The sequence below is a fragment of the Primulina eburnea genome, chromosome 7, assembly GCF_022965805.1.
Source record: "Primulina eburnea isolate SZY01 chromosome 7, ASM2296580v1, whole genome shotgun sequence".
NCBI lineage: Eukaryota > Viridiplantae > Streptophyta > Magnoliopsida > Lamiales > Gesneriaceae > Primulina > Primulina eburnea.
The window spans coordinates 3,180,750-3,199,169 of NC_133107.1; the positions used below are offsets into that span (position 1 = coordinate 3,180,750).

Below are 18,420 nucleotides of genomic sequence, written 5' to 3' on the forward strand. Positions count from 1 at the left end.
CAAAGAAACTAAAATGTCGTGATTAACAAATGTACTCCGAACAAGGCTAGAATCCAGCCAAGGAAATTAACCTACGTAAATAACGTCATAATTGACGGCTACGATTTCATCCACGCAGCGGAAATATTGTCATTTGTAGCTAATCAGCTCCACGTCAATCTTAGAAAATTCAGTCAAACTCCCCGACTCTTAGTATCCCTCTCATCCAATTTATTATTCATTTTCCTTTTGTCAATTTTTCTCCAACTTTATTGATTTAATTCGTGGGATACTCGAAAACATTTTTTCTGGGGTAGTGAAAAATTTATAAAAAAAAAATTGGTCTGGATGCATTTGGACTCACATTAATACATGACAAAAACCTGTGTGAAACGGTTATGGATCGTGTTTTGTGAGACAGATCTCTTATTTAGGTCATAAATGAAAAATATTTCTTTTTATGCTAAGAGTATTACTTTTTATTATGAATATTGATAGAATTGACCGTATCACAGATAAAGATTCGTGAGATCGTATCACAAAAGACATATTCTAATATATAGAGAAGAAAAAATCGTTTCCCAACAACCAATATCATATATTTAAGACTAATTGCATCATCATATCTCGTAAAAAATAATTAAAAAAAATTCTATTTAAAATTGATAATATTTTAAACCTCTGTATTTTTAACAATAATTTAAAGTGGGAGATGATTTCGGGAAAAAAAATTAATAAAAAACTAGAAAGAATATGCACAACATAACAAAAAAAAGTGACCTAAAGTGGGAAAATGTAAAACATTGGGAAGAAAGTTTTGAGAGGGTGGGTAATGGGTATGACAAAGTTGCCCCCAAGATTCCAAATCTTGGGAAACGAGACACGTAGGATTCGAGTAAACCGGAGGCACATGGGACCCCGAGACCGTTGGTATAAAACAAAAAGAGAAACAACGAACCATGTTATCATCATGTTATCCAATCTTGCCTCGATTGATAAGTAATGGAAAACATGTATGGGGCACACTATTAGGTGCCTTTTCTTGAAATATAATGCATTCGATTTGCATTTTGATCGTGTAATTCAAATGATATCCATCTTTTTTTTTTTTAATTTGGGTTTCAAGTTTGTTGAATAAACGAGTTTTTAACCAATAGTTAGAAGTTTAATTCTCTTTATCAATATTTTATCAGTGCGAGTTTCTCGTACAAAGTTTGACAAATGTGATTTACTTGATTAACTTCGTTTGCTACTATTGGATTAGTCCGAGATTTATCATATGCACGTAGAAGGGTGATATATATGCAAGTTCAATAGTCATAAAAATACTCATATTTTTTTTAAATTTAAATTAAATGAAAAAAAAAATTAAGGATTGTTTGTATTTATTAACTTGTGCATTATAATTTTCAAAAAAAGGGAGAATAAGGTGCATGTTGAACAAAGGTGTCGACCAACTGTGGAAGTTTGTGTGTGCCCTGATATTTTACCTGCCTTCAACCCCCAAGCATAAAAAGCCGCCATTGCCTTCTCACATCCACTCTCATTCAATCTCTTCCCTCCTAATTTCTCTCTCGAGTTTCACTACTATTTTCGATAAGGTCCAAGTAGAGAACTGTTTCTTCCTTCCGAACGGGAAGCTCGAAGAGTAGATAAAAATGAAGTACGTTTTGGTGACGGGAGGAGTTGTGAGCGGTCTTGGCAAAGGGGTCACCGCCAGCAGTATAGGTCTCATCCTCAAGGCCTGTGGACTCCGGGTTACTTCCATCAAAATTGGTTGGTTTTTTATTTTATGGGTTTTATTTTATTTTCCGTTCTTGTTTCTGTTCCCGTTCCATCCCTTTCTTGTTCGTCTATGTAATGCTAAGAGTGAGTGTGGATGTAATGTACGGTTTTAGCGCCATTCTTTTAAGAAAAGAATTCAATCTTTTTTCCACTGGGGACTTTGGCGAAGGCTTCTCCTTTCTTTTCTCTATCCAATGTTGGTTATTCCCCTTTTCCCAGTATACCTTCATCCTGTCTTCTCTCTATGTATTAGTCCGAATTGTCTCTGCTGTGTGGAGTATAAGGCGAGAGGAGTTGCTGTAACTTATTCCGTATTGCTTTCGGAACACGAACTAATATGCGTTTTCCCCCTCTATCTGGATTTATGTATTCAGATCCTTACCTGAATACTGATGCTGGAACCATGTCTCCGTTCGAGCACGGGGAGGTATTTGTCCTTGATGATGGTGGAGAGGTAAGAAAACATCCTTTATATACAAAATCATTTCTATTTATTTTATGGAGAATTTTATGTCAATAATAATGTTGGCCGCATTTAGGCTTGGATTTTCTGATGGGGCTGGGAATATGTATGTACTCATAAATCTCTGGAAAAGCCTAGATTTGATGACAAAATCTTCCATGAGATGTTTCTGGGTGGGGGTTTTGGTGTATTTCAACAGTTGAATATTGAAACCTGTAATTCATCTCGCGCTTTTTGTTGGAACAATCTGGAGGCACTCAGTACTTCCTGTCTTAAAAATGTATTGCTGTGCTATTTAATCTCTACGGCATGCATCGTTTATGTGAGATTTATTTAGTCTACCAGTCACCAACTCACCATTACTTGACAAGGAAACTGTGGCTTAATTTTTTTAAGGTGGACTTGGACCTTGGAAACTATGAGCGGTTTTTGGATATAAAATTGACACGAGATAATAATATAACAACTGGAAAAATATACCAGGCAAGTATCCAGACTGTTTATATTTTCGATACATTTATGTTGTCATGCTCTTCAGATATCCATCGGCCACCCTGAACTATAAATTTTGACTTGATAAAAGTTTCATTTCTTTATTTAGGCTGTTATTGAGAAGGAAAGAAGGGGAGATTATCTGGGACAAACAGTTCAGGTATGTCCGTTTTGACACATCTGGTTTTTATGATGCTCTCCACTCTTGGTAGCTTGTGGTTCCACTTACCTGTTTCACTTGAAGGTTGTACCGCATATAACTGATGCAATTCAAGAATGGATTGAACGTGTGGCGGCAATATCAGTAGATGGAAATGAAGGTCCGGCAGATGTCTGTGTAATAGAGTTGGGTGGAACTATTGGTAAACAGACATCTTGTATGCAATGAGATCAGTTGTTACTGATATTTTAATTATCATTTTGTTATTATTATTATCATTTAAGCTGAAATTTTTTACCTGATGCAGGTGATATTGAATCAATGCCTTACATGGAGGCTCTTGGACAATTTTCATATCGTGTAGGTAAGATTAAGTATTTCATCTCGCTCTTAAGAACGCACAGCACCGAATGTTTTTAGTGATATCGTTCTTCCTTAAAAGGTTAATTTGTGCAACTCTTTTAGACTCTTCATTTTCTCAGGTGATGGAAATTTTTGCTTGATTCATGTTAGCTTAGTGCCTGTTCTATCTGTCGTTGGCGAGCAGGTGAGGTTTTCATAATATCATTATTTTTCATGTTGGTAAATTCTTCTCATGATTTAAGCATTAAAATGGTTTTTACCTGTTTAGAAAACCAAGCCAACTCAACATAGTGTCAGGGGATTAAGAAGCTTGGGCCTGACTCCAAATATTCTGGCATGCCGCAGCACATTGGTCTCTCTCTCTCTCTCTCTCTCTCTCTCTCTCTCTCTCTCTCTCTCTCTCTCTCTCTGTGCGTGTGTGTGTGTGCGTGTGTGCGTGCGGTGGTGGTGGGTGTGGGGGTGCCAAGTTTAGCCTAACCAAGCTTTGGATGTTTGATGTTGCATATGCTTGGTAACTGAAGTGCATCATGTTTTTGTGTAAAGGAGTGCTTTGTTCTTCAATATTACAACTTATTTATGAGGAAAATTTGAAAAATACTTTGTTTGGTCTATATTCATTATGAAAAAAATTTCCAAAATCACAACTAAAAATAATGTTTGACCAAGGTCAATTTTCAAGCTATCCGCTGGCACCCAAACTTCAGCACATTGTTTCATTATGCAGTCATAGATTTAATGTCATATTTATTAAATAAACCGCTTAAGATTTTTTGCTCTACAGGAACTTGATGGAAATGTCAAGGAAAAGATTTCCCGTTTTTGCCACGTTCCGGTATTGCATTTATTATAATCTTGCAGCATCATCTTGCTAATATGCTACACAATAAGTTTATGAGTATATTGTTCTTCCAGATTGACAACATTATCACGCTACATGATGTTTCTAATATTTGGCATATACCTTTGCTTTTGCGAGTGAGTATTTCTGCACCTTCGGTCGAATCAAATTTTCATTATATTAATTCAACGACTATAACAAATGTCATCTTTCGTTTAGGACCAGAAAGCTCACGAGGCAATTTTGAAGGTCTTGAACCTCAATGGGTTTGTCATGCAACCTTCAACTTTCTGCTGTATTCCTTTAGGAAATAGCTAGGATTCCATTGTTGAGCACGAATTTTTGAGTCGGTTTTTGAATAATTTTATTTTTTATGAAGTGTAGTGGTGCTAGAGAACCTGCTTTGGAGGAATGGACATCCAGGGCTAGCCTATGTGATATGTTGCGTGAGCCTGTAGGTTTTGTCATTGTTCAAGTATGGGATGAAATAAACTTTCTTTGTCTTAAGATTTTTGACCGTAATGCTATTTATACAGGTTAGAATTGCCATGGTCGGAAAATACACTGGACTTGCTGATTCTTATCTCTCTGTGCTGCAGGTGAACTTGTGCATTTTCTACTGAACAATTTCTGTGCAGGTTTAATTATATGTTATGGCGTACATATGGTACTGGAGTGAGAGAAGCTTGGGAGAATGAGACTTTCATATGTATATCATCCCAAAATCTTGCCACCTAACAAAACTAGGGTGCTCATGGCCTTGCCAAGTGTTGTCAAATTATATATGTAATATGTTTTTATTCCCTATATCGTGAAAGATAATGTGACAAGGCCTTGGGACAGCTTAGGCATCTATGATGTCTATCGTTCAGATTTAACTTAAAACTTGTGGATAATCCGAGGAGTGAGTTTCTTCAATTGTTTGCAATTTAGCGATCGATCTGTCCAAGTGACCACATATTGTTTTTTAATTTTGTTGAACCAATGACAAAACTCATTTGATATGCTCCTTTAGTATCCAATTGCACTCCATTTTGTTTATGCTGCCGCCTAGGTGGTGTTTTCAAGATACTTTCTGTTAGTTGATATGTAGGGTATCTTTACAAAAACTTGAGATCTTTGTGAGATTTTGTGAAAGACGAGGATTCAGGATGGTTTACTTTGAAGCTAAGAATCTTTAATGCCATTATCAGATTAATGTCTTCGATGCCTATTGGCTACTGGATAATTTATTCGTATGGATCACAACGGCTGAAATTAGATGGCCCATCACCTACTTGCTAGAAACTATTTTTCATGAAACCCAAACCCGTGAGAGGTAGATCTACAAATTATACGTTAGCACTTCCCTCACATTTAAGCAAGAGCTGAGGGCACATAAGCTCAAAACTGTATATTTGCATGTTGGTAGGTTATTGAGCAATAATACCCTGAAAATGTTATCACTCAATTCCATTTTATTAAATATGAGGGAATTATGCATCGGAGGACTAGAACTCGTGAATTCCTGACACTGATTAAGGTGTTAAAAACTTCTCTGAATCTGTATATATGCGTAGACCGACAATGTTTGATTACTGTTTGCAGGCTCTTTTGCATGCTTCTGTTGCCTGCCACAGGAAATTGTGTGTAGATTGGGTACCTGCTAGTGATCTTGAAAATGCAACTGCGGAAGAGGTTAATCTCTTGGCGTTATTGCTTGTATTATATGCATATATTTTTATCCGTATTGCTTGTTTTATATTGCTTTACATGGTATCATCTTACAGTTTCAGCTGTATATCTACTTGCAGAATCCTGATGGTTATCAAATTGCTTGGAATTTGTTGAAGGTCTGCCTAGCCACTTTAATAGCCTGGAAATTATTTTATTACTGGGAGTGAGTTTCATTGTAAAAATAATTTTGTGGTCCTCTTTGGTGATTTGAAAAATTCTTGCCTTCTAGGGGGCTGATGCCATACTAGTTCCTGGAGGGTTTGGTGACAGAGGAGTAGAGGGAAAAATTCTTGCTGCAAAGTATGCTCGTGAAAATAGGGTCCCTTATCTTGGGATATGCCTAGGAATGCAAATTGCTGTGATTGAGTTTGCACGATCAGTCCTTGGACTACCCGATGCAAACAGTACCGAATTTGATCCCAACACTCAGAACCCTTGTATTATTTTTATGCCTGAGGTCCCAATTTATCCTATGATTATCTTTTAATATTGCTTAGCCAAAGCTTTGTATATAATAAGATCTTATTAATCTGTCAATTTTCATGTATTGTCTGCAGGGTTCGAAAACACATATGGGAGGTACAATGCGGCTTGGATCAAGGAGGACGTTTTTTCAAGGTTCATCAAGTAAATCAGCAAAACTGTTAGTTTCTTTCCTTCTTTTACAAAATGAGAGAAATAAGTTTTCATGCATCCCCAGATGGCATCATAGAGTTTTATTGGTTTGACCAATGAGATCTCAAGATGTGGCATGGAATGTCATAGGTCATTTATATAGATAGCTGAGAAACTATTGGGGTAATTAGAAAGAATCCATTGTCTAGATCTGGATGTGGAATGGATAAAAAGCTATGAATAAAAAATGATTTTGCTTACATTTGGTTCTTCCACCTGCCGTAAGATTTTGCTTTCAGCAGTACTTCGAGCTGTTTAAGGCTGTGAACAATAATTTAAAACTCTGGGATTAACATATTACTGTAAGTATGGGAAATTCCATTTAAATCGATTTATTTTAGAGACATTCTTCATAAACCAGTGAATGGGAACATGCAAGTCCAAAGTACATTAACCAATTCTTGCAGCCAGCATTTATCCATTGGTTTGAAATTGTGCAAAGTTTTAAACCTTGACACAGCAGCTCTATAAAATATACTTAACATGCACGAAAGCTCTCTTTCGTGTAGAGCGTTGAAGATAGAGAGGTTGGATCTGGCTTTTCATTTTTTGATGATTTTTTTTCTGATCAATCCAACCATCTTATTTTTAAACTAGTCTGAAATACTTTTACTGAAGGTTTAAAAATTTGCACACTAGTCTGAAATACTTTTACTCTTGATGTTATTGGAACATCTTTTGTTTTACTTTATCCTTACTTTCAGAGATATTGTGATTTGTGAAATGAGATTTCCAGCTTTCTTAGACCAAGTTGGCGGATACTTGTAGATGTCTTATGATTTTCATCATCATCTATGAGACTAATATTCACCAACACTCTTACATTTGATACCGCTGATAATTTTTTATTGTACTTCGTCAATATTGGCCCTTCCAGAAATCATCTGAAAATCAGATTTCTGCTTTTCCCTGGCGGACCTCTGGGCACTAGTAAATACATTGTGGATATCACAACCTTTTCTGAACTCTTAACATCTCTACGAATAAGCTCTATAGTCATTTGAGGACAAACACTGAAAATAGTACCTTTTGATTCTTGGCATTTTTCCATAATATCTGATTAAATATGAAAATTGTTGATTTTAGATATGGAAATCTAAGCTTTATTGATGAGAGGCATAGACACAGATATGAGGTGCGTGAACGATTTGTTTCTGAAGCTACACTGCTACTTCAACTTTAAATAGATTACATTCTTGATATGCATTCCATCTGTGATAGTAAAGTAGGGTATCGCGCTGAAAAATTTGGCTTGATATTGTCTATAGGTAAATCCAGATATGGTCTTACAACTTGAAGATGCTGGTCTCACTTTTGCAGGCAAAGATGAAAGTGGTTGTCGTATGGAGGTATTTCTTGTTATCATATTCTTATGGCTACTGATTTCTGATTGCAGCTTTACCCTCTATTGCTTTGGTCTGCAAGTTTTATCATCAACCTCCATTGCAGATTGTCGAGCTGCCTAATCATCCTTACTTTGTCGGTGTTCAGTTTCACCCTGAATTCAAATCAAGACCAGGGAAGCCTTCTGCACTTTTCTTAGGTACTTTCAACCGTTGAATGCTGCTCTCAATTCCAACATATTGGAATCAAGAACTTGGTCTAATTGTATTTGGGTCACAAAATCATTTCTTGAACCACTCTTTTATTGACTTGTATTCATATTGTATGTGAAGATCCTGATAAATGGATTTGAAAAGAAAGGTCCTCATCGGGCATTCTACATAAAAGCGAAAATTGATCCCTGTGGTAGAAAATACAGTTATGCCTTTTTTCTCTTCATGACAGGATTGGTAGCAGCAACCTGTGGGCAGCTGGACATTCTTTTGAAGAAAAGCGTGGCAAAGTGCTCATGTAGGATGAGCAATGGTTCCACAACAGCAAAGGCTTATGCATATGAGAGCTCAGCTAAGTTAGTTAACGGCTCTTTGGGTGGAATTTTCCACAATGGAGATGGTTTGCATGTTTGAATGATTAGCAACTTCTGTAGCATGATTCATCATTCTGGCTCAGGAATTGATTTCTTTATGTATGACAAGTCTAGGTTTACGTAGTGTGGAATGGTGATTCGTTCCAGTTTTTTCGAGTGGAAGGGGGTATTAGTTACAGTTCACCGATGTGAAATAGGACAAATGTTTTTTTTTTTTTAGTATATTTCTAATCGTGTTTAAGGACAACGCCTTGAGTTTTTTTCATGCTAGTTTGGCTTGAGACTTTCCAACTATCGCGCGACTCTGATATCTACTCATTGGTGTTTATCGACTCCATAAATTCTGCATCACACGACTCTTCTATAATAAACTTAATTGTTTAATATTGCAAGATCCTAGCTTTGGAAATTCAATATATACCTTTTATTTTTGTTAAAACTATCAATGAATCATACTACTCATGCAATAACCAGGAAGCTCTTTTTGTCGAGTCTAAAACGGGTTTCCCCACGACTTCTTTAATTTTTTTGTGTAATTATATATGACTTAGTTTGAATATGTTCATCGTGTTTTATTTTTTATTTTTAAAAATCTATGAACAAATCCCTCTAATATTGTGTTCATTCCACTGTACGTGTGTCACATCTATATATATAAATTATTATTTATTCGAGATGAGTAAATCGGATTAATATTTATAGTGAAAGATAATATTTTTAGTATAAAAATATTTTTTATTAGTCAAATCAAATAAGAGACTCAATTCATAAAATTGATGTGTGAGGACAATCTCATTAAACCTTTTATGATATAGATAAACATAAGTACTATGTTATTCAAATAACCCTTTTAATATCTTGAAGATTCTCAAAATCTTTTTATGTTCAAACAAGTAACTTCCATTTTTCTTGTTTTGACGACGTATATAGGTCTATAAAAGAAATCCTATTTGATAATAGGTAATATTCTAACACCATGTGATGGCTGTCATAAATATTTAGCACTTTGCATTATTTTGAAAAATCTTTCCTCCACACGGAAAGATTTTACTAATTTTTAAGGTAAAAGAACTTTTAGAAACCCCGAATTTTCAAATGGAAATATTTTATTTGATTTGTAAATGAACTCAAACCAGAATTGAGGTAGTAAAGGCAACAAATTAAAAAGGGTCCAAATACCACATAAATTTCTACAGCATCCATTAAACTCAAGGTAAATTGCTCTGACATTAATTAATTCTTTTGCCATCTAGCATACCATTATAATAGAGTCACGTTTAGATGTACATTTAGACCGACACAACATGACGATGACGATATAAAATTAAAAAAAATATACATTTAGATCGACACACACGATGAAAATGACATATTTTTTCAAGGATAATAGAGAATTTTAAAAAATAAAATAGATCTGATTGGATTCAAATATACTTTGGTAATTTATCATACAAAAATAACTCTGAGTGCAATATTTTTCTTTTTTTTATTTGAATTAATTACTTGTCACATGTTTAGATTTGCAACACTGGAAAAACATATTAATATATATAAAAGTAGTTTTTTTTTTTTTTTTTTTGGCTCTCCTCTCTTATTTGTTATTCTGAAGATGGAGAATTAAAAAAGGAAAAAGTTTCCAGCTCTTTTCCTAAAGGGATTTCGCCTGTAGATATAAGGGAAAAAAGGTTTTCATATCCTTAAATAATGCTTCTGATTTCACGGGATTTTCAAGAAAGATAACGAGTAATCTTTCAACTATTATGTGAAAATCGTCGTGTAACGCTCCGCTGAATCGATGTAACTCTAGCCTAGCTAGGTTCGTAGATCTCCAGCATTTATTATCATCTCTTGCACCAGTTTGTGTGATTATTTTACGTCTGATTAATGGGCATGCATTCCCCAAAATGTGGATGTATATATAATTAATGAGTTGTGGATATTTGGCGGACGCCATTTGTCCTGGTGCATGGCTGCATGCTCCTTGCTTTTCAGAACTTGTCAAGCGTTCAACGGCCCGCTCGTTCGTTCAGTTTTGTCCCTTTTTCACCAACAGTGACTACATGCAGTAGCTAACCTCAGCATATATCTTTTTTCTAATCGGTGACATGACTACAGTGAAATTTGGAATGAATGAAATTTGCCTATTTTCAAAAATATAATCTTTGTTATAAATATATATTTTTAAATAGACAAAAATTTGTGTGAGACGGTCTCACATGTCATATTTTGTGAGACGAATCTCTTATTTGGGTCATCCATGAAAAAATATTACTTTTTATGCTAAGAGTATTAGTTTTTTATTGTGAATATCGGTAGAATTGACTATATGTAAATATTTTATGTTGTAATCTTCCTTTATAAATAGGGTTATTGTGTTCAATGAAAACCACATATAATTATTGAATCGTTGTCTTTTCTTTTATATGGATTATCTATAATCATCTTTTTTTATGGTTTATACATGTTATCAACACGTTGTATACAACTAAGAATGAACATATTTCTCGTTCTATTGATCTTATTGGAATAAGACAAGGTGTTGTCGATACTCAATTGTGAGATATTTGTTAATGCTCTAGCAGTAGCACAATTATAATTATTGATATATTGGTGTCCATATAATATCATGATGTTGATGACTCTAAAGTAGCACATCATGATTTTATATTGAGAGAAATTCATGATTGAGATATGATATAAAATTAAATATATTGAGAATTTAATTAGATTCGCGATTATGATATAATATATTGAGAATATAAAGAAATTCATGATAAAGACATATCATATATTGAGAAACTGAAGAAATTCATGGCTTATATATGATATTAGATCCAAAATCCATAAGTATTATTGAAAGATATAGATCTATGACAAAGTCTATGAAAATTTACGAAAATACTTTTATAAGTTGCATCAATTTGTGGTTGTTTGACCATTTGACACTCAAAGTATCCTTTTTCGTTAATTTGAAAGATGAAGAAAATATATTTGGTCTTGAAGTATAATTTTATAAGAATTTATGTATCATCATATCTCACAAATTACAACAATGATATATTTTCCCCAAAGAATACAATGACAACCAGAAAGACACATAACTATTTTCTTTGCAATATCATACATACTATTGATTTGCATAAAAATATTATCAACAACTTAAGATAATATGACTGATCACTTTACAAAATTATCAACTCAACAACTTTTGGCAAATCAGTGTACAAGTTTGGAGTACGAAGATTTGATGATTTCAAGTGATGCTTGCAATATGGAGAACAATCAAAGTTGTACTTTTTTTTCCTGGTCTAGAGAAAAACTTGTGTGAGACGGTCTCACGGGTCGTATTTTGTGAGACGGATCTTTATTTGGGTAATCCATTAAAAAGTATTACTTTTTATACCAAAAGTATTACTTTTTATTGTGAATATGAGTAGGATTGACCCGTCTCACAGATTGGGATCCGTGAGACGGTCTCACATGACACCTACTCCCTGGTCAATTATTTTTTCCACATGGTTTTTCATGAAAAGGTTTTTAATAAAGAAATTAACAATTAGCGAGAGATGTCGTACTCTTTTTTCTCCACTAGGATTTGGTCCCACTGATTTTTCTTAGCAATGTTTTAACGAGGCGCATCTATCGTCCATAAGACATTCAAAGAAATTATCTATTGATGTAGTATTTTTCTTTCGTTCGATTTTTTTCCAATGAGCTTTACTCACAAAGTTTTAATGATGCAACATTGCTTCCCGATGAAGTTTCTAAGCATCCATCTTGCCAAATAGATATTTGACGATTCGATTGTTTGTGTAAATAATCATTTAAGAGGGAGTATATTTTTATTGTAGATGATTATCTTATTTAGTTATATTTGAAATATTTTTAATTAAGATAAATATGACAAGATAATATATGTAAAGATTTTTATGTTGTAATCTTCCTCCATAAATTGGTTGATTGTGTTCAATGAAAATCACATTAGAATATTGACTCATTCTCTATTTTCATTTATGAATTCTCTCTCATCATATCTCTTATCACAATCTTGAACAAGTAAAATTATTTATCATGTGAAATTTGGAATGAATGAAATTCACCTATTTAAAAAAAAAATAATCTCGAAGAAGTAAAATTATTTATCATGTGAAATTTGGAATGAATGAAATTTACCTATTTTAAAAAATATCTTGAACAAGTAAAATTATTTATCATGTACTATATAAAGCAATTACAGTTTTCAAGTGTGGATGAGAGTGAGTACCTTTTCACTAAAATTCGAGAAAGAGCCGACCGGAAAATAAACAGAGGTTCGATTTGTAGCGTTTTCCCAGAAGTCAATTCAATGAACTAATTAATTTCCGCTTCTGTTTCTTTCTTTTGTCTGAACAATATTATAATAGTTCCATCTTGTTTGACTCGATAAGATCTGTTCTTTTTATTTTATTTTTGTTTAATCAGCTTTACATTAAATTCCATGCAACCAACTTTGGCTGTAATCCTTATAAAATTCTAGTGTATATATGTAACTTTTCAATGCATGTTTTTTGCTCATGAACTTCCCATGAATTGATATAGACCTGACCCAACTATTTCTTTTCTTTTTTATTAATTATTTTTCGAGGACAAGCATAACAACGTTATTTGATTCAGTACTTGACCATGCCCGAACAAACTTCACCGGAGACACCACCACCGGCTAAAGAAGGAATACAACTTTCTCTAATTAACAATGAAACAAGTAAACTTGAGGTTGAAGCAGATCATGGGGTGTTCATCAAGATCGAAGGAGCAGTGCCTGAAGCACAAGGAAACACAAAAGTAGGAGCTGCTAATGCCCACCACACTCTTCTTCTACTGATAAATTACGCCTGTCTGTTTGTGGGTTCGGTTTCTTCGAGCTTAATCACCAAGTTCTACTTCATTCACAAAGGTTCTAGCAGATGGGTCTCAACATGGCTTCAGTCCGCCGGTTTTCCTATCCTGCTGCTTCCAATATATCTCCCTTACTATATGTCCAAATCTTCTGATCAGAGGAGGCCTTTCTCTGGATTCACTCTCAAGATTTTTCTTCTGTCCATCATTGTGGGTGTCTTTATGGGTCTCAACAACCTTCTGTTTTCTTGGGGGACTTCGTATCTACCTGTCTCGACATCCTCTCTTGTCCTGTCTTCCCAACTGGCTTTCAATCTCGTGCTCTCTATGATTTTAGTGAAACAAAAGGCGTCCTTCACAAACCTCAATTGCGTCCTACTCTTGACTGTTAGTTCGGTGCTCGTAGGCTTGGGTTCCAGCCACGACAAACCCCCTGGTTTGACTCGATCCGAATACTTGGTGGGATTCCTGTCAACTATAGGTGCAGGATTGCTGTTCGCTTTGTACCTCCCGGTAATGGAGCTAATATACAGGAAAGTGGACTGCTACGGTATGGTGCTGGAGATGCAGCTGGTGATGGAAATGGCGGCAACGGTGTTAGCAACTGTAGGCATGGGTGCGGCCCATGGTGGATTTTCCGTGATGAAGGTTGAGAGCACAAGTGTGTTCGATAAAGGTTCCGCTGCATACTGGTCGACTCTAGCGTCGACCTTGATTGCATGGCAATTGTGCTTCGTGGGAACGGCGGGAATAGTGTTCTTGACGACATCGTTGACGGGAGGGATATGCATGACGGCGCTGCTTGGCGCGAACATTGTGGGTGGCGTGATAGTGTACGGGGATAAGTTCGGCGGAATGAAGGCGGTGTCCACGGTGCTCTGCGTCTGGGGTTTCTTCTCCTATTTGTACGGCATAAATGCCAAGAACTACAAAAAACCAAGTTATCCATCCAATAATAATCCGACGGAGTAGATTAGCTTAAAATAAATAATTAATCTAATACAAATCAAATTAATTATGATACGCACTAGGACTGACTACCTATATTATCAAACTATTCATCGTTTGTTGTGTAATATTCTCCAATATTATATATAATTGCTTTAAGAGTGTAAAATTTTGTAGTGACAATCCTCTAGAAATATGAATTTCAATATATAGTGAGTGTATATATAATAAATGGGGACTTATCATGAAAAGAACTAAATTATGCGAAACTGAATCAGTGATGATTATATACTAAAATTAGTTATTAATATATTTTAAATTTGGATCGGGATAGGAATCCCGAGATTATATGTCCGATCATTTTCTACCGTTGATTAGGATGAGAAAAATCTCAACCACTTGGATTGGGGAGAACGATTGGTCGAGATATATACTTTCAAGGTGAGAATTTGATGAGATTTAGGATGAGTCGGGATTTTGTCGGCTGTAATTGGATCGCTTAAAACCATATAAGTATTATTCTCAACTTATGTTATCATATATTATATCTTAAAAAATATCTATCTAATTTTTTTTAACAAAATCTCTATTATCTTTTTTCAGACAAACAAAATCTCTATTCATGACCGTAGCCAATGATCTGGCCATTCAGTTACCGCATGCAATTGTGAATTGTGAGTGGAATTTGTATAAATGTGTTCTTAATATATAAATACAAACAACGTCCGTGAGTATTAGCTTCTAGGAATAAAAAAGAAAGAGAAAATTACAACTTAGTGTCGGACATCTGTATTTGTGATTTCAGTATTGTTACGAGATCGAAGTTACTCGACACCGACATTTTTTTACAATCACATAATTGAAAACAACAAAAAAGGTAGTATAGTATAAATCGAAACTAGTTTATTTCTTAAACACCATAGAATATAATCGTCTTTACAACATAAACTCTAAAAACAATAAAAATCTGCGAGAAATGTTTACAACTTGTGTCAGAAACTTGAATAAACGAAAATTAAAATAAACTTCTCGGCCCCTCTTATTATTAGCCCTAAATCTTGTCTTGTTCTTCTTTCTCGATTTTTTCTTCTGACTTATCACGTAACATGTTTCATATAGCATGTGTCATAATCATAAATGTAAGCATAACATTGGCCCAAGCACTGAGATTCGTCTATTTTTCATGGTTTACTGATATAAGTCCCTAATTTTTACTCATCTAAGGTGGCGAGACTATATAACGGTTACAATCTCACTCGTAAATTTTTCATATACTAGGAATGTATACGTGCGATGCACGTAGATAACTAATAATGAAATATATAATAATAAGATTTAGATAATGTTTAAAATCGAATAACATATTGTTTATGAGTATTTATCAATCTAAATATAGATAAAACACAAAAAATGAAAATATATTATGACAATAAATCATATATATTCACTTATTCTTATGACACTTTCAATACGCGTGATTATAACATAATGACAGCTATCTCAAATTAGAAAATATATTTTCCATCCAAATATAATTCACAATGGAAAAATAATAAAAATAACATAATAGTGAATTTTATCAAAACCAAAATCACGATGTACTTAAATGGAGTAAACATAGACAAAATATTGTCAAATAAAATTCTCTTAATTAACTAAATTATCATAATAATGTTAAAATAAAACCACTAAACATTTATTAAACTAAATATCAATTATGATTTTGCTAAATAAAATTGATATATAAATAAGATAACATACAAAATTTTGTGAGATGGCCTCACGAGCCATTTTGTAAGACGAATATATATCTTATTTGATTCACTAATGAAAAAGTATTATTTTTATGACAAAAATATTAATTATTATTGTAAATACGGGTAGAGTTGACCCATTTCTTGGAAAACACACTATGAACATTAATCCTAAATTTGCAAACGCGTGTAGACACATTATGATTTAAATTTTCTATGCATATAATATTTCCAATAATGTTAAATAAAAATAATAAGCACAAAAACACCCGCAAACATTAAAAAATATATATAAGAAAAAAATAGTGTCACAAAAACAAAATGACATATTTAAATAAGAAAATATGATGCTTCTTAGTTCATATTTAAAAATAAATTGTTATAAAAGTGATGCATTTATATGTAAAATAAAAGAAAAGATAAGATAAGATAAAAACATTAAATATTCATTAGCAACAATGAAAAAATCAACTCATTTTAGCAACCAATTTTAGTAGCAACAAAGAAAAACCATTGGTAAATTGATAAATTCAATTTGTATTAATGTACAAAGTCATTTAAGATGTACAATGAATTACAAAAGAACGCATTAAAAAAATAATTGATTTAATTTGTTAATTTAAATAAATAAAGGTATATTAAAAAATTAACAATTAAAAGTCATATATTTATATGTATATTAGATTAGATTGGGATTCTCATTTACATCAAGTTCAGTGCCAAAACATATGATATCCTATCAACATAAAGAGAAGAAATAATACTCAGACTCAAACTTTCGAAAACGAAACAAGGCATAACCAAAATTCTACTTTTAAAATAAGAGCAACACTTGTTATATTCTTCTTTTGGTTTTGCAAGGTGACGCAGAACAACACCATGTCCGGCCAAACTTCCAGGCGCCAACAGCAGCAGCTAAAGAAGGCATTCAACTTTCACCTGTTAATGATGAAATAAGTAAACCAGAAGTTGAAGCAGATCATGGGGTGTTCATCAAGATCCAAGGAACTGTGGCTGAAGCACATGGAAACGCACAAGAAGGAACTTCTAATGCCAACCAACCTATTCTTCTACTGATAAATTACGCTTGTTTGTTTGTGGGTTCGGTTTCTTCGAGCTTAATCACCAAGTTCTACTTCATTCACAAAGGTTCCAGCAGATGGGTCTCAACATGGGTTCGGTCAGCTGGTTTTCCTATCCTGCTGCATCCAATATATCTCCCTTACTATCTTTCCAAATCTTCTGATCAGAGGAGCCCTTTCTCTGGATTCACTCTCAAGATTTTCTTGTGTCCATCATTGTCGGGTCTTTATTGGTCCCTACAAGCTTCTGTTTTTTTGGGGGACTTCGTATCCGCCCGTCTCCACGTCCTCTCTTGTCCTGTCTTCCCAACTGGCTTTCAATCCCGTCCTCTCTATGATTTTAGTGAAACAAAAGGCGACCTTCACAAACCTCAATTGCGTCCAACTCTTGACTGTTAGTTCGGTGATCGTAGGCCTGGATTCCAGCCACGACAAACCCCCTGGTTTGACTCGTTCCGAATACTTGATGGGATTCCTGTCCACTATAGGTGCGGGGTTGCTGTTCGCTTTGTACCTCCCGGTGATGGAGCTAATATACAGGAAAGTGGACTGCTACAATATGGTGCTGGAGATGAAGCTAGTGATGGAAATGGCGGCAACGGTGTTAAGTGTTAACCACCGTAGGCGTGGGTGCGTCACGTGGTGATTTTCAGTGGTGAAGGTTGAGAGTACAAGGGTGTTCGATAAAGGTTCCACTGCATATGCGTGACTGTGGCATCGACCTTGATTGCATGGAAATTGTGCTTTGTGGGAACAGCGGGAATGTTGTTCTAGATGACGTCGTTGACGGGAGGGATATGCATGAGGGCGCTGCTGAACATCGTGGGTGGCGTGATAGTGTACGGGGATAAGTTCGGCGGAATGAATTGAAGGCGGTGTCCACGGTGCTCTGCGTCTGGGGTTTCTGCTCCTATCTTTACGGCATGTATGTCAAGAACAAGACTTCACATAAAAAAAATCCAGAAATGATTCGACGAAATAATTTTATTTTAATTAATTAATCTCATGCAAATCAAATTAATTACGATAGGACTATGTCTATGAACTCTAGCTACTCATTTTTGTGATGTAATGTTCCCCAATATAATCTATATTTATTTTTTGTTTACTTCATGCATGAGATAAGATGTCAAACCTCTGAGAGAAGAGACGATGGATCCGCGTAAATCCAATTCCTAATGCATCAATGATGTTGTTGAAATCCGGGATGGTAGCTGGGAGGTCACTTGAGGAGTTCAGATCGGACACCTTGAAATCAAGAAGACTGAGAGAGTAATGTGTATTGAGAGAATGTAAATATATGTGAATAAATAAACAGTGAACGAAACCTTATATTTATATGAGAATAATAAAGTCCTGA

The 18,420-nt window shown here is 34.5% G+C and overlaps 2 protein-coding genes and 1 pseudogene across 2 annotated transcripts; all 3 read left to right on the forward strand.

Moving 5' to 3' along the window:
• The first annotated feature begins 1,421 nt into the window (after positions 1-1,421).
• Positions 1,422-8,695, forward strand: LOC140836647 (uncharacterized). The gene is made up of 21 exons (XM_073202315.1): positions 1,422-1,755; positions 2,139-2,218; positions 2,624-2,710; positions 2,829-2,879; positions 2,964-3,081; positions 3,187-3,243; positions 3,362-3,426; positions 3,511-3,594; positions 4,024-4,074; positions 4,155-4,217; positions 4,300-4,346; positions 4,465-4,534; positions 4,617-4,679; positions 5,668-5,757; positions 5,874-5,912; positions 6,026-6,253; positions 6,354-6,439; positions 7,558-7,606; positions 7,740-7,820; positions 7,921-8,014; positions 8,260-8,695. Exons 1-21 carry the CDS (start codon positions 1,638-1,640, stop codon positions 8,439-8,441), a joined length of 1,803 nt encoding a protein of 600 aa, XP_073058416.1. The 5' UTR covers positions 1,422-1,637; the 3' UTR covers positions 8,442-8,695.
• Positions 8,696-12,960: 4,265 nt separating this feature from the next.
• On the forward strand, positions 12,961-14,370 carry LOC140835993 (probable purine permease 4). The gene has a single exon (XM_073201407.1). The coding sequence runs from the start codon at positions 13,064-13,066 to the stop codon at positions 14,246-14,248; it is 1,185 nt and encodes a 394-aa protein (XP_073057508.1). The 5' UTR covers positions 12,961-13,063; the 3' UTR covers positions 14,249-14,370.
• Positions 14,371-16,136: 1,766 nt separating this feature from the next.
• On the forward strand, positions 16,137-18,129 carry LOC140837366 (probable purine permease 4; annotated as a pseudogene).
• Positions 18,130-18,420: the final 291 nt, after the last annotated feature.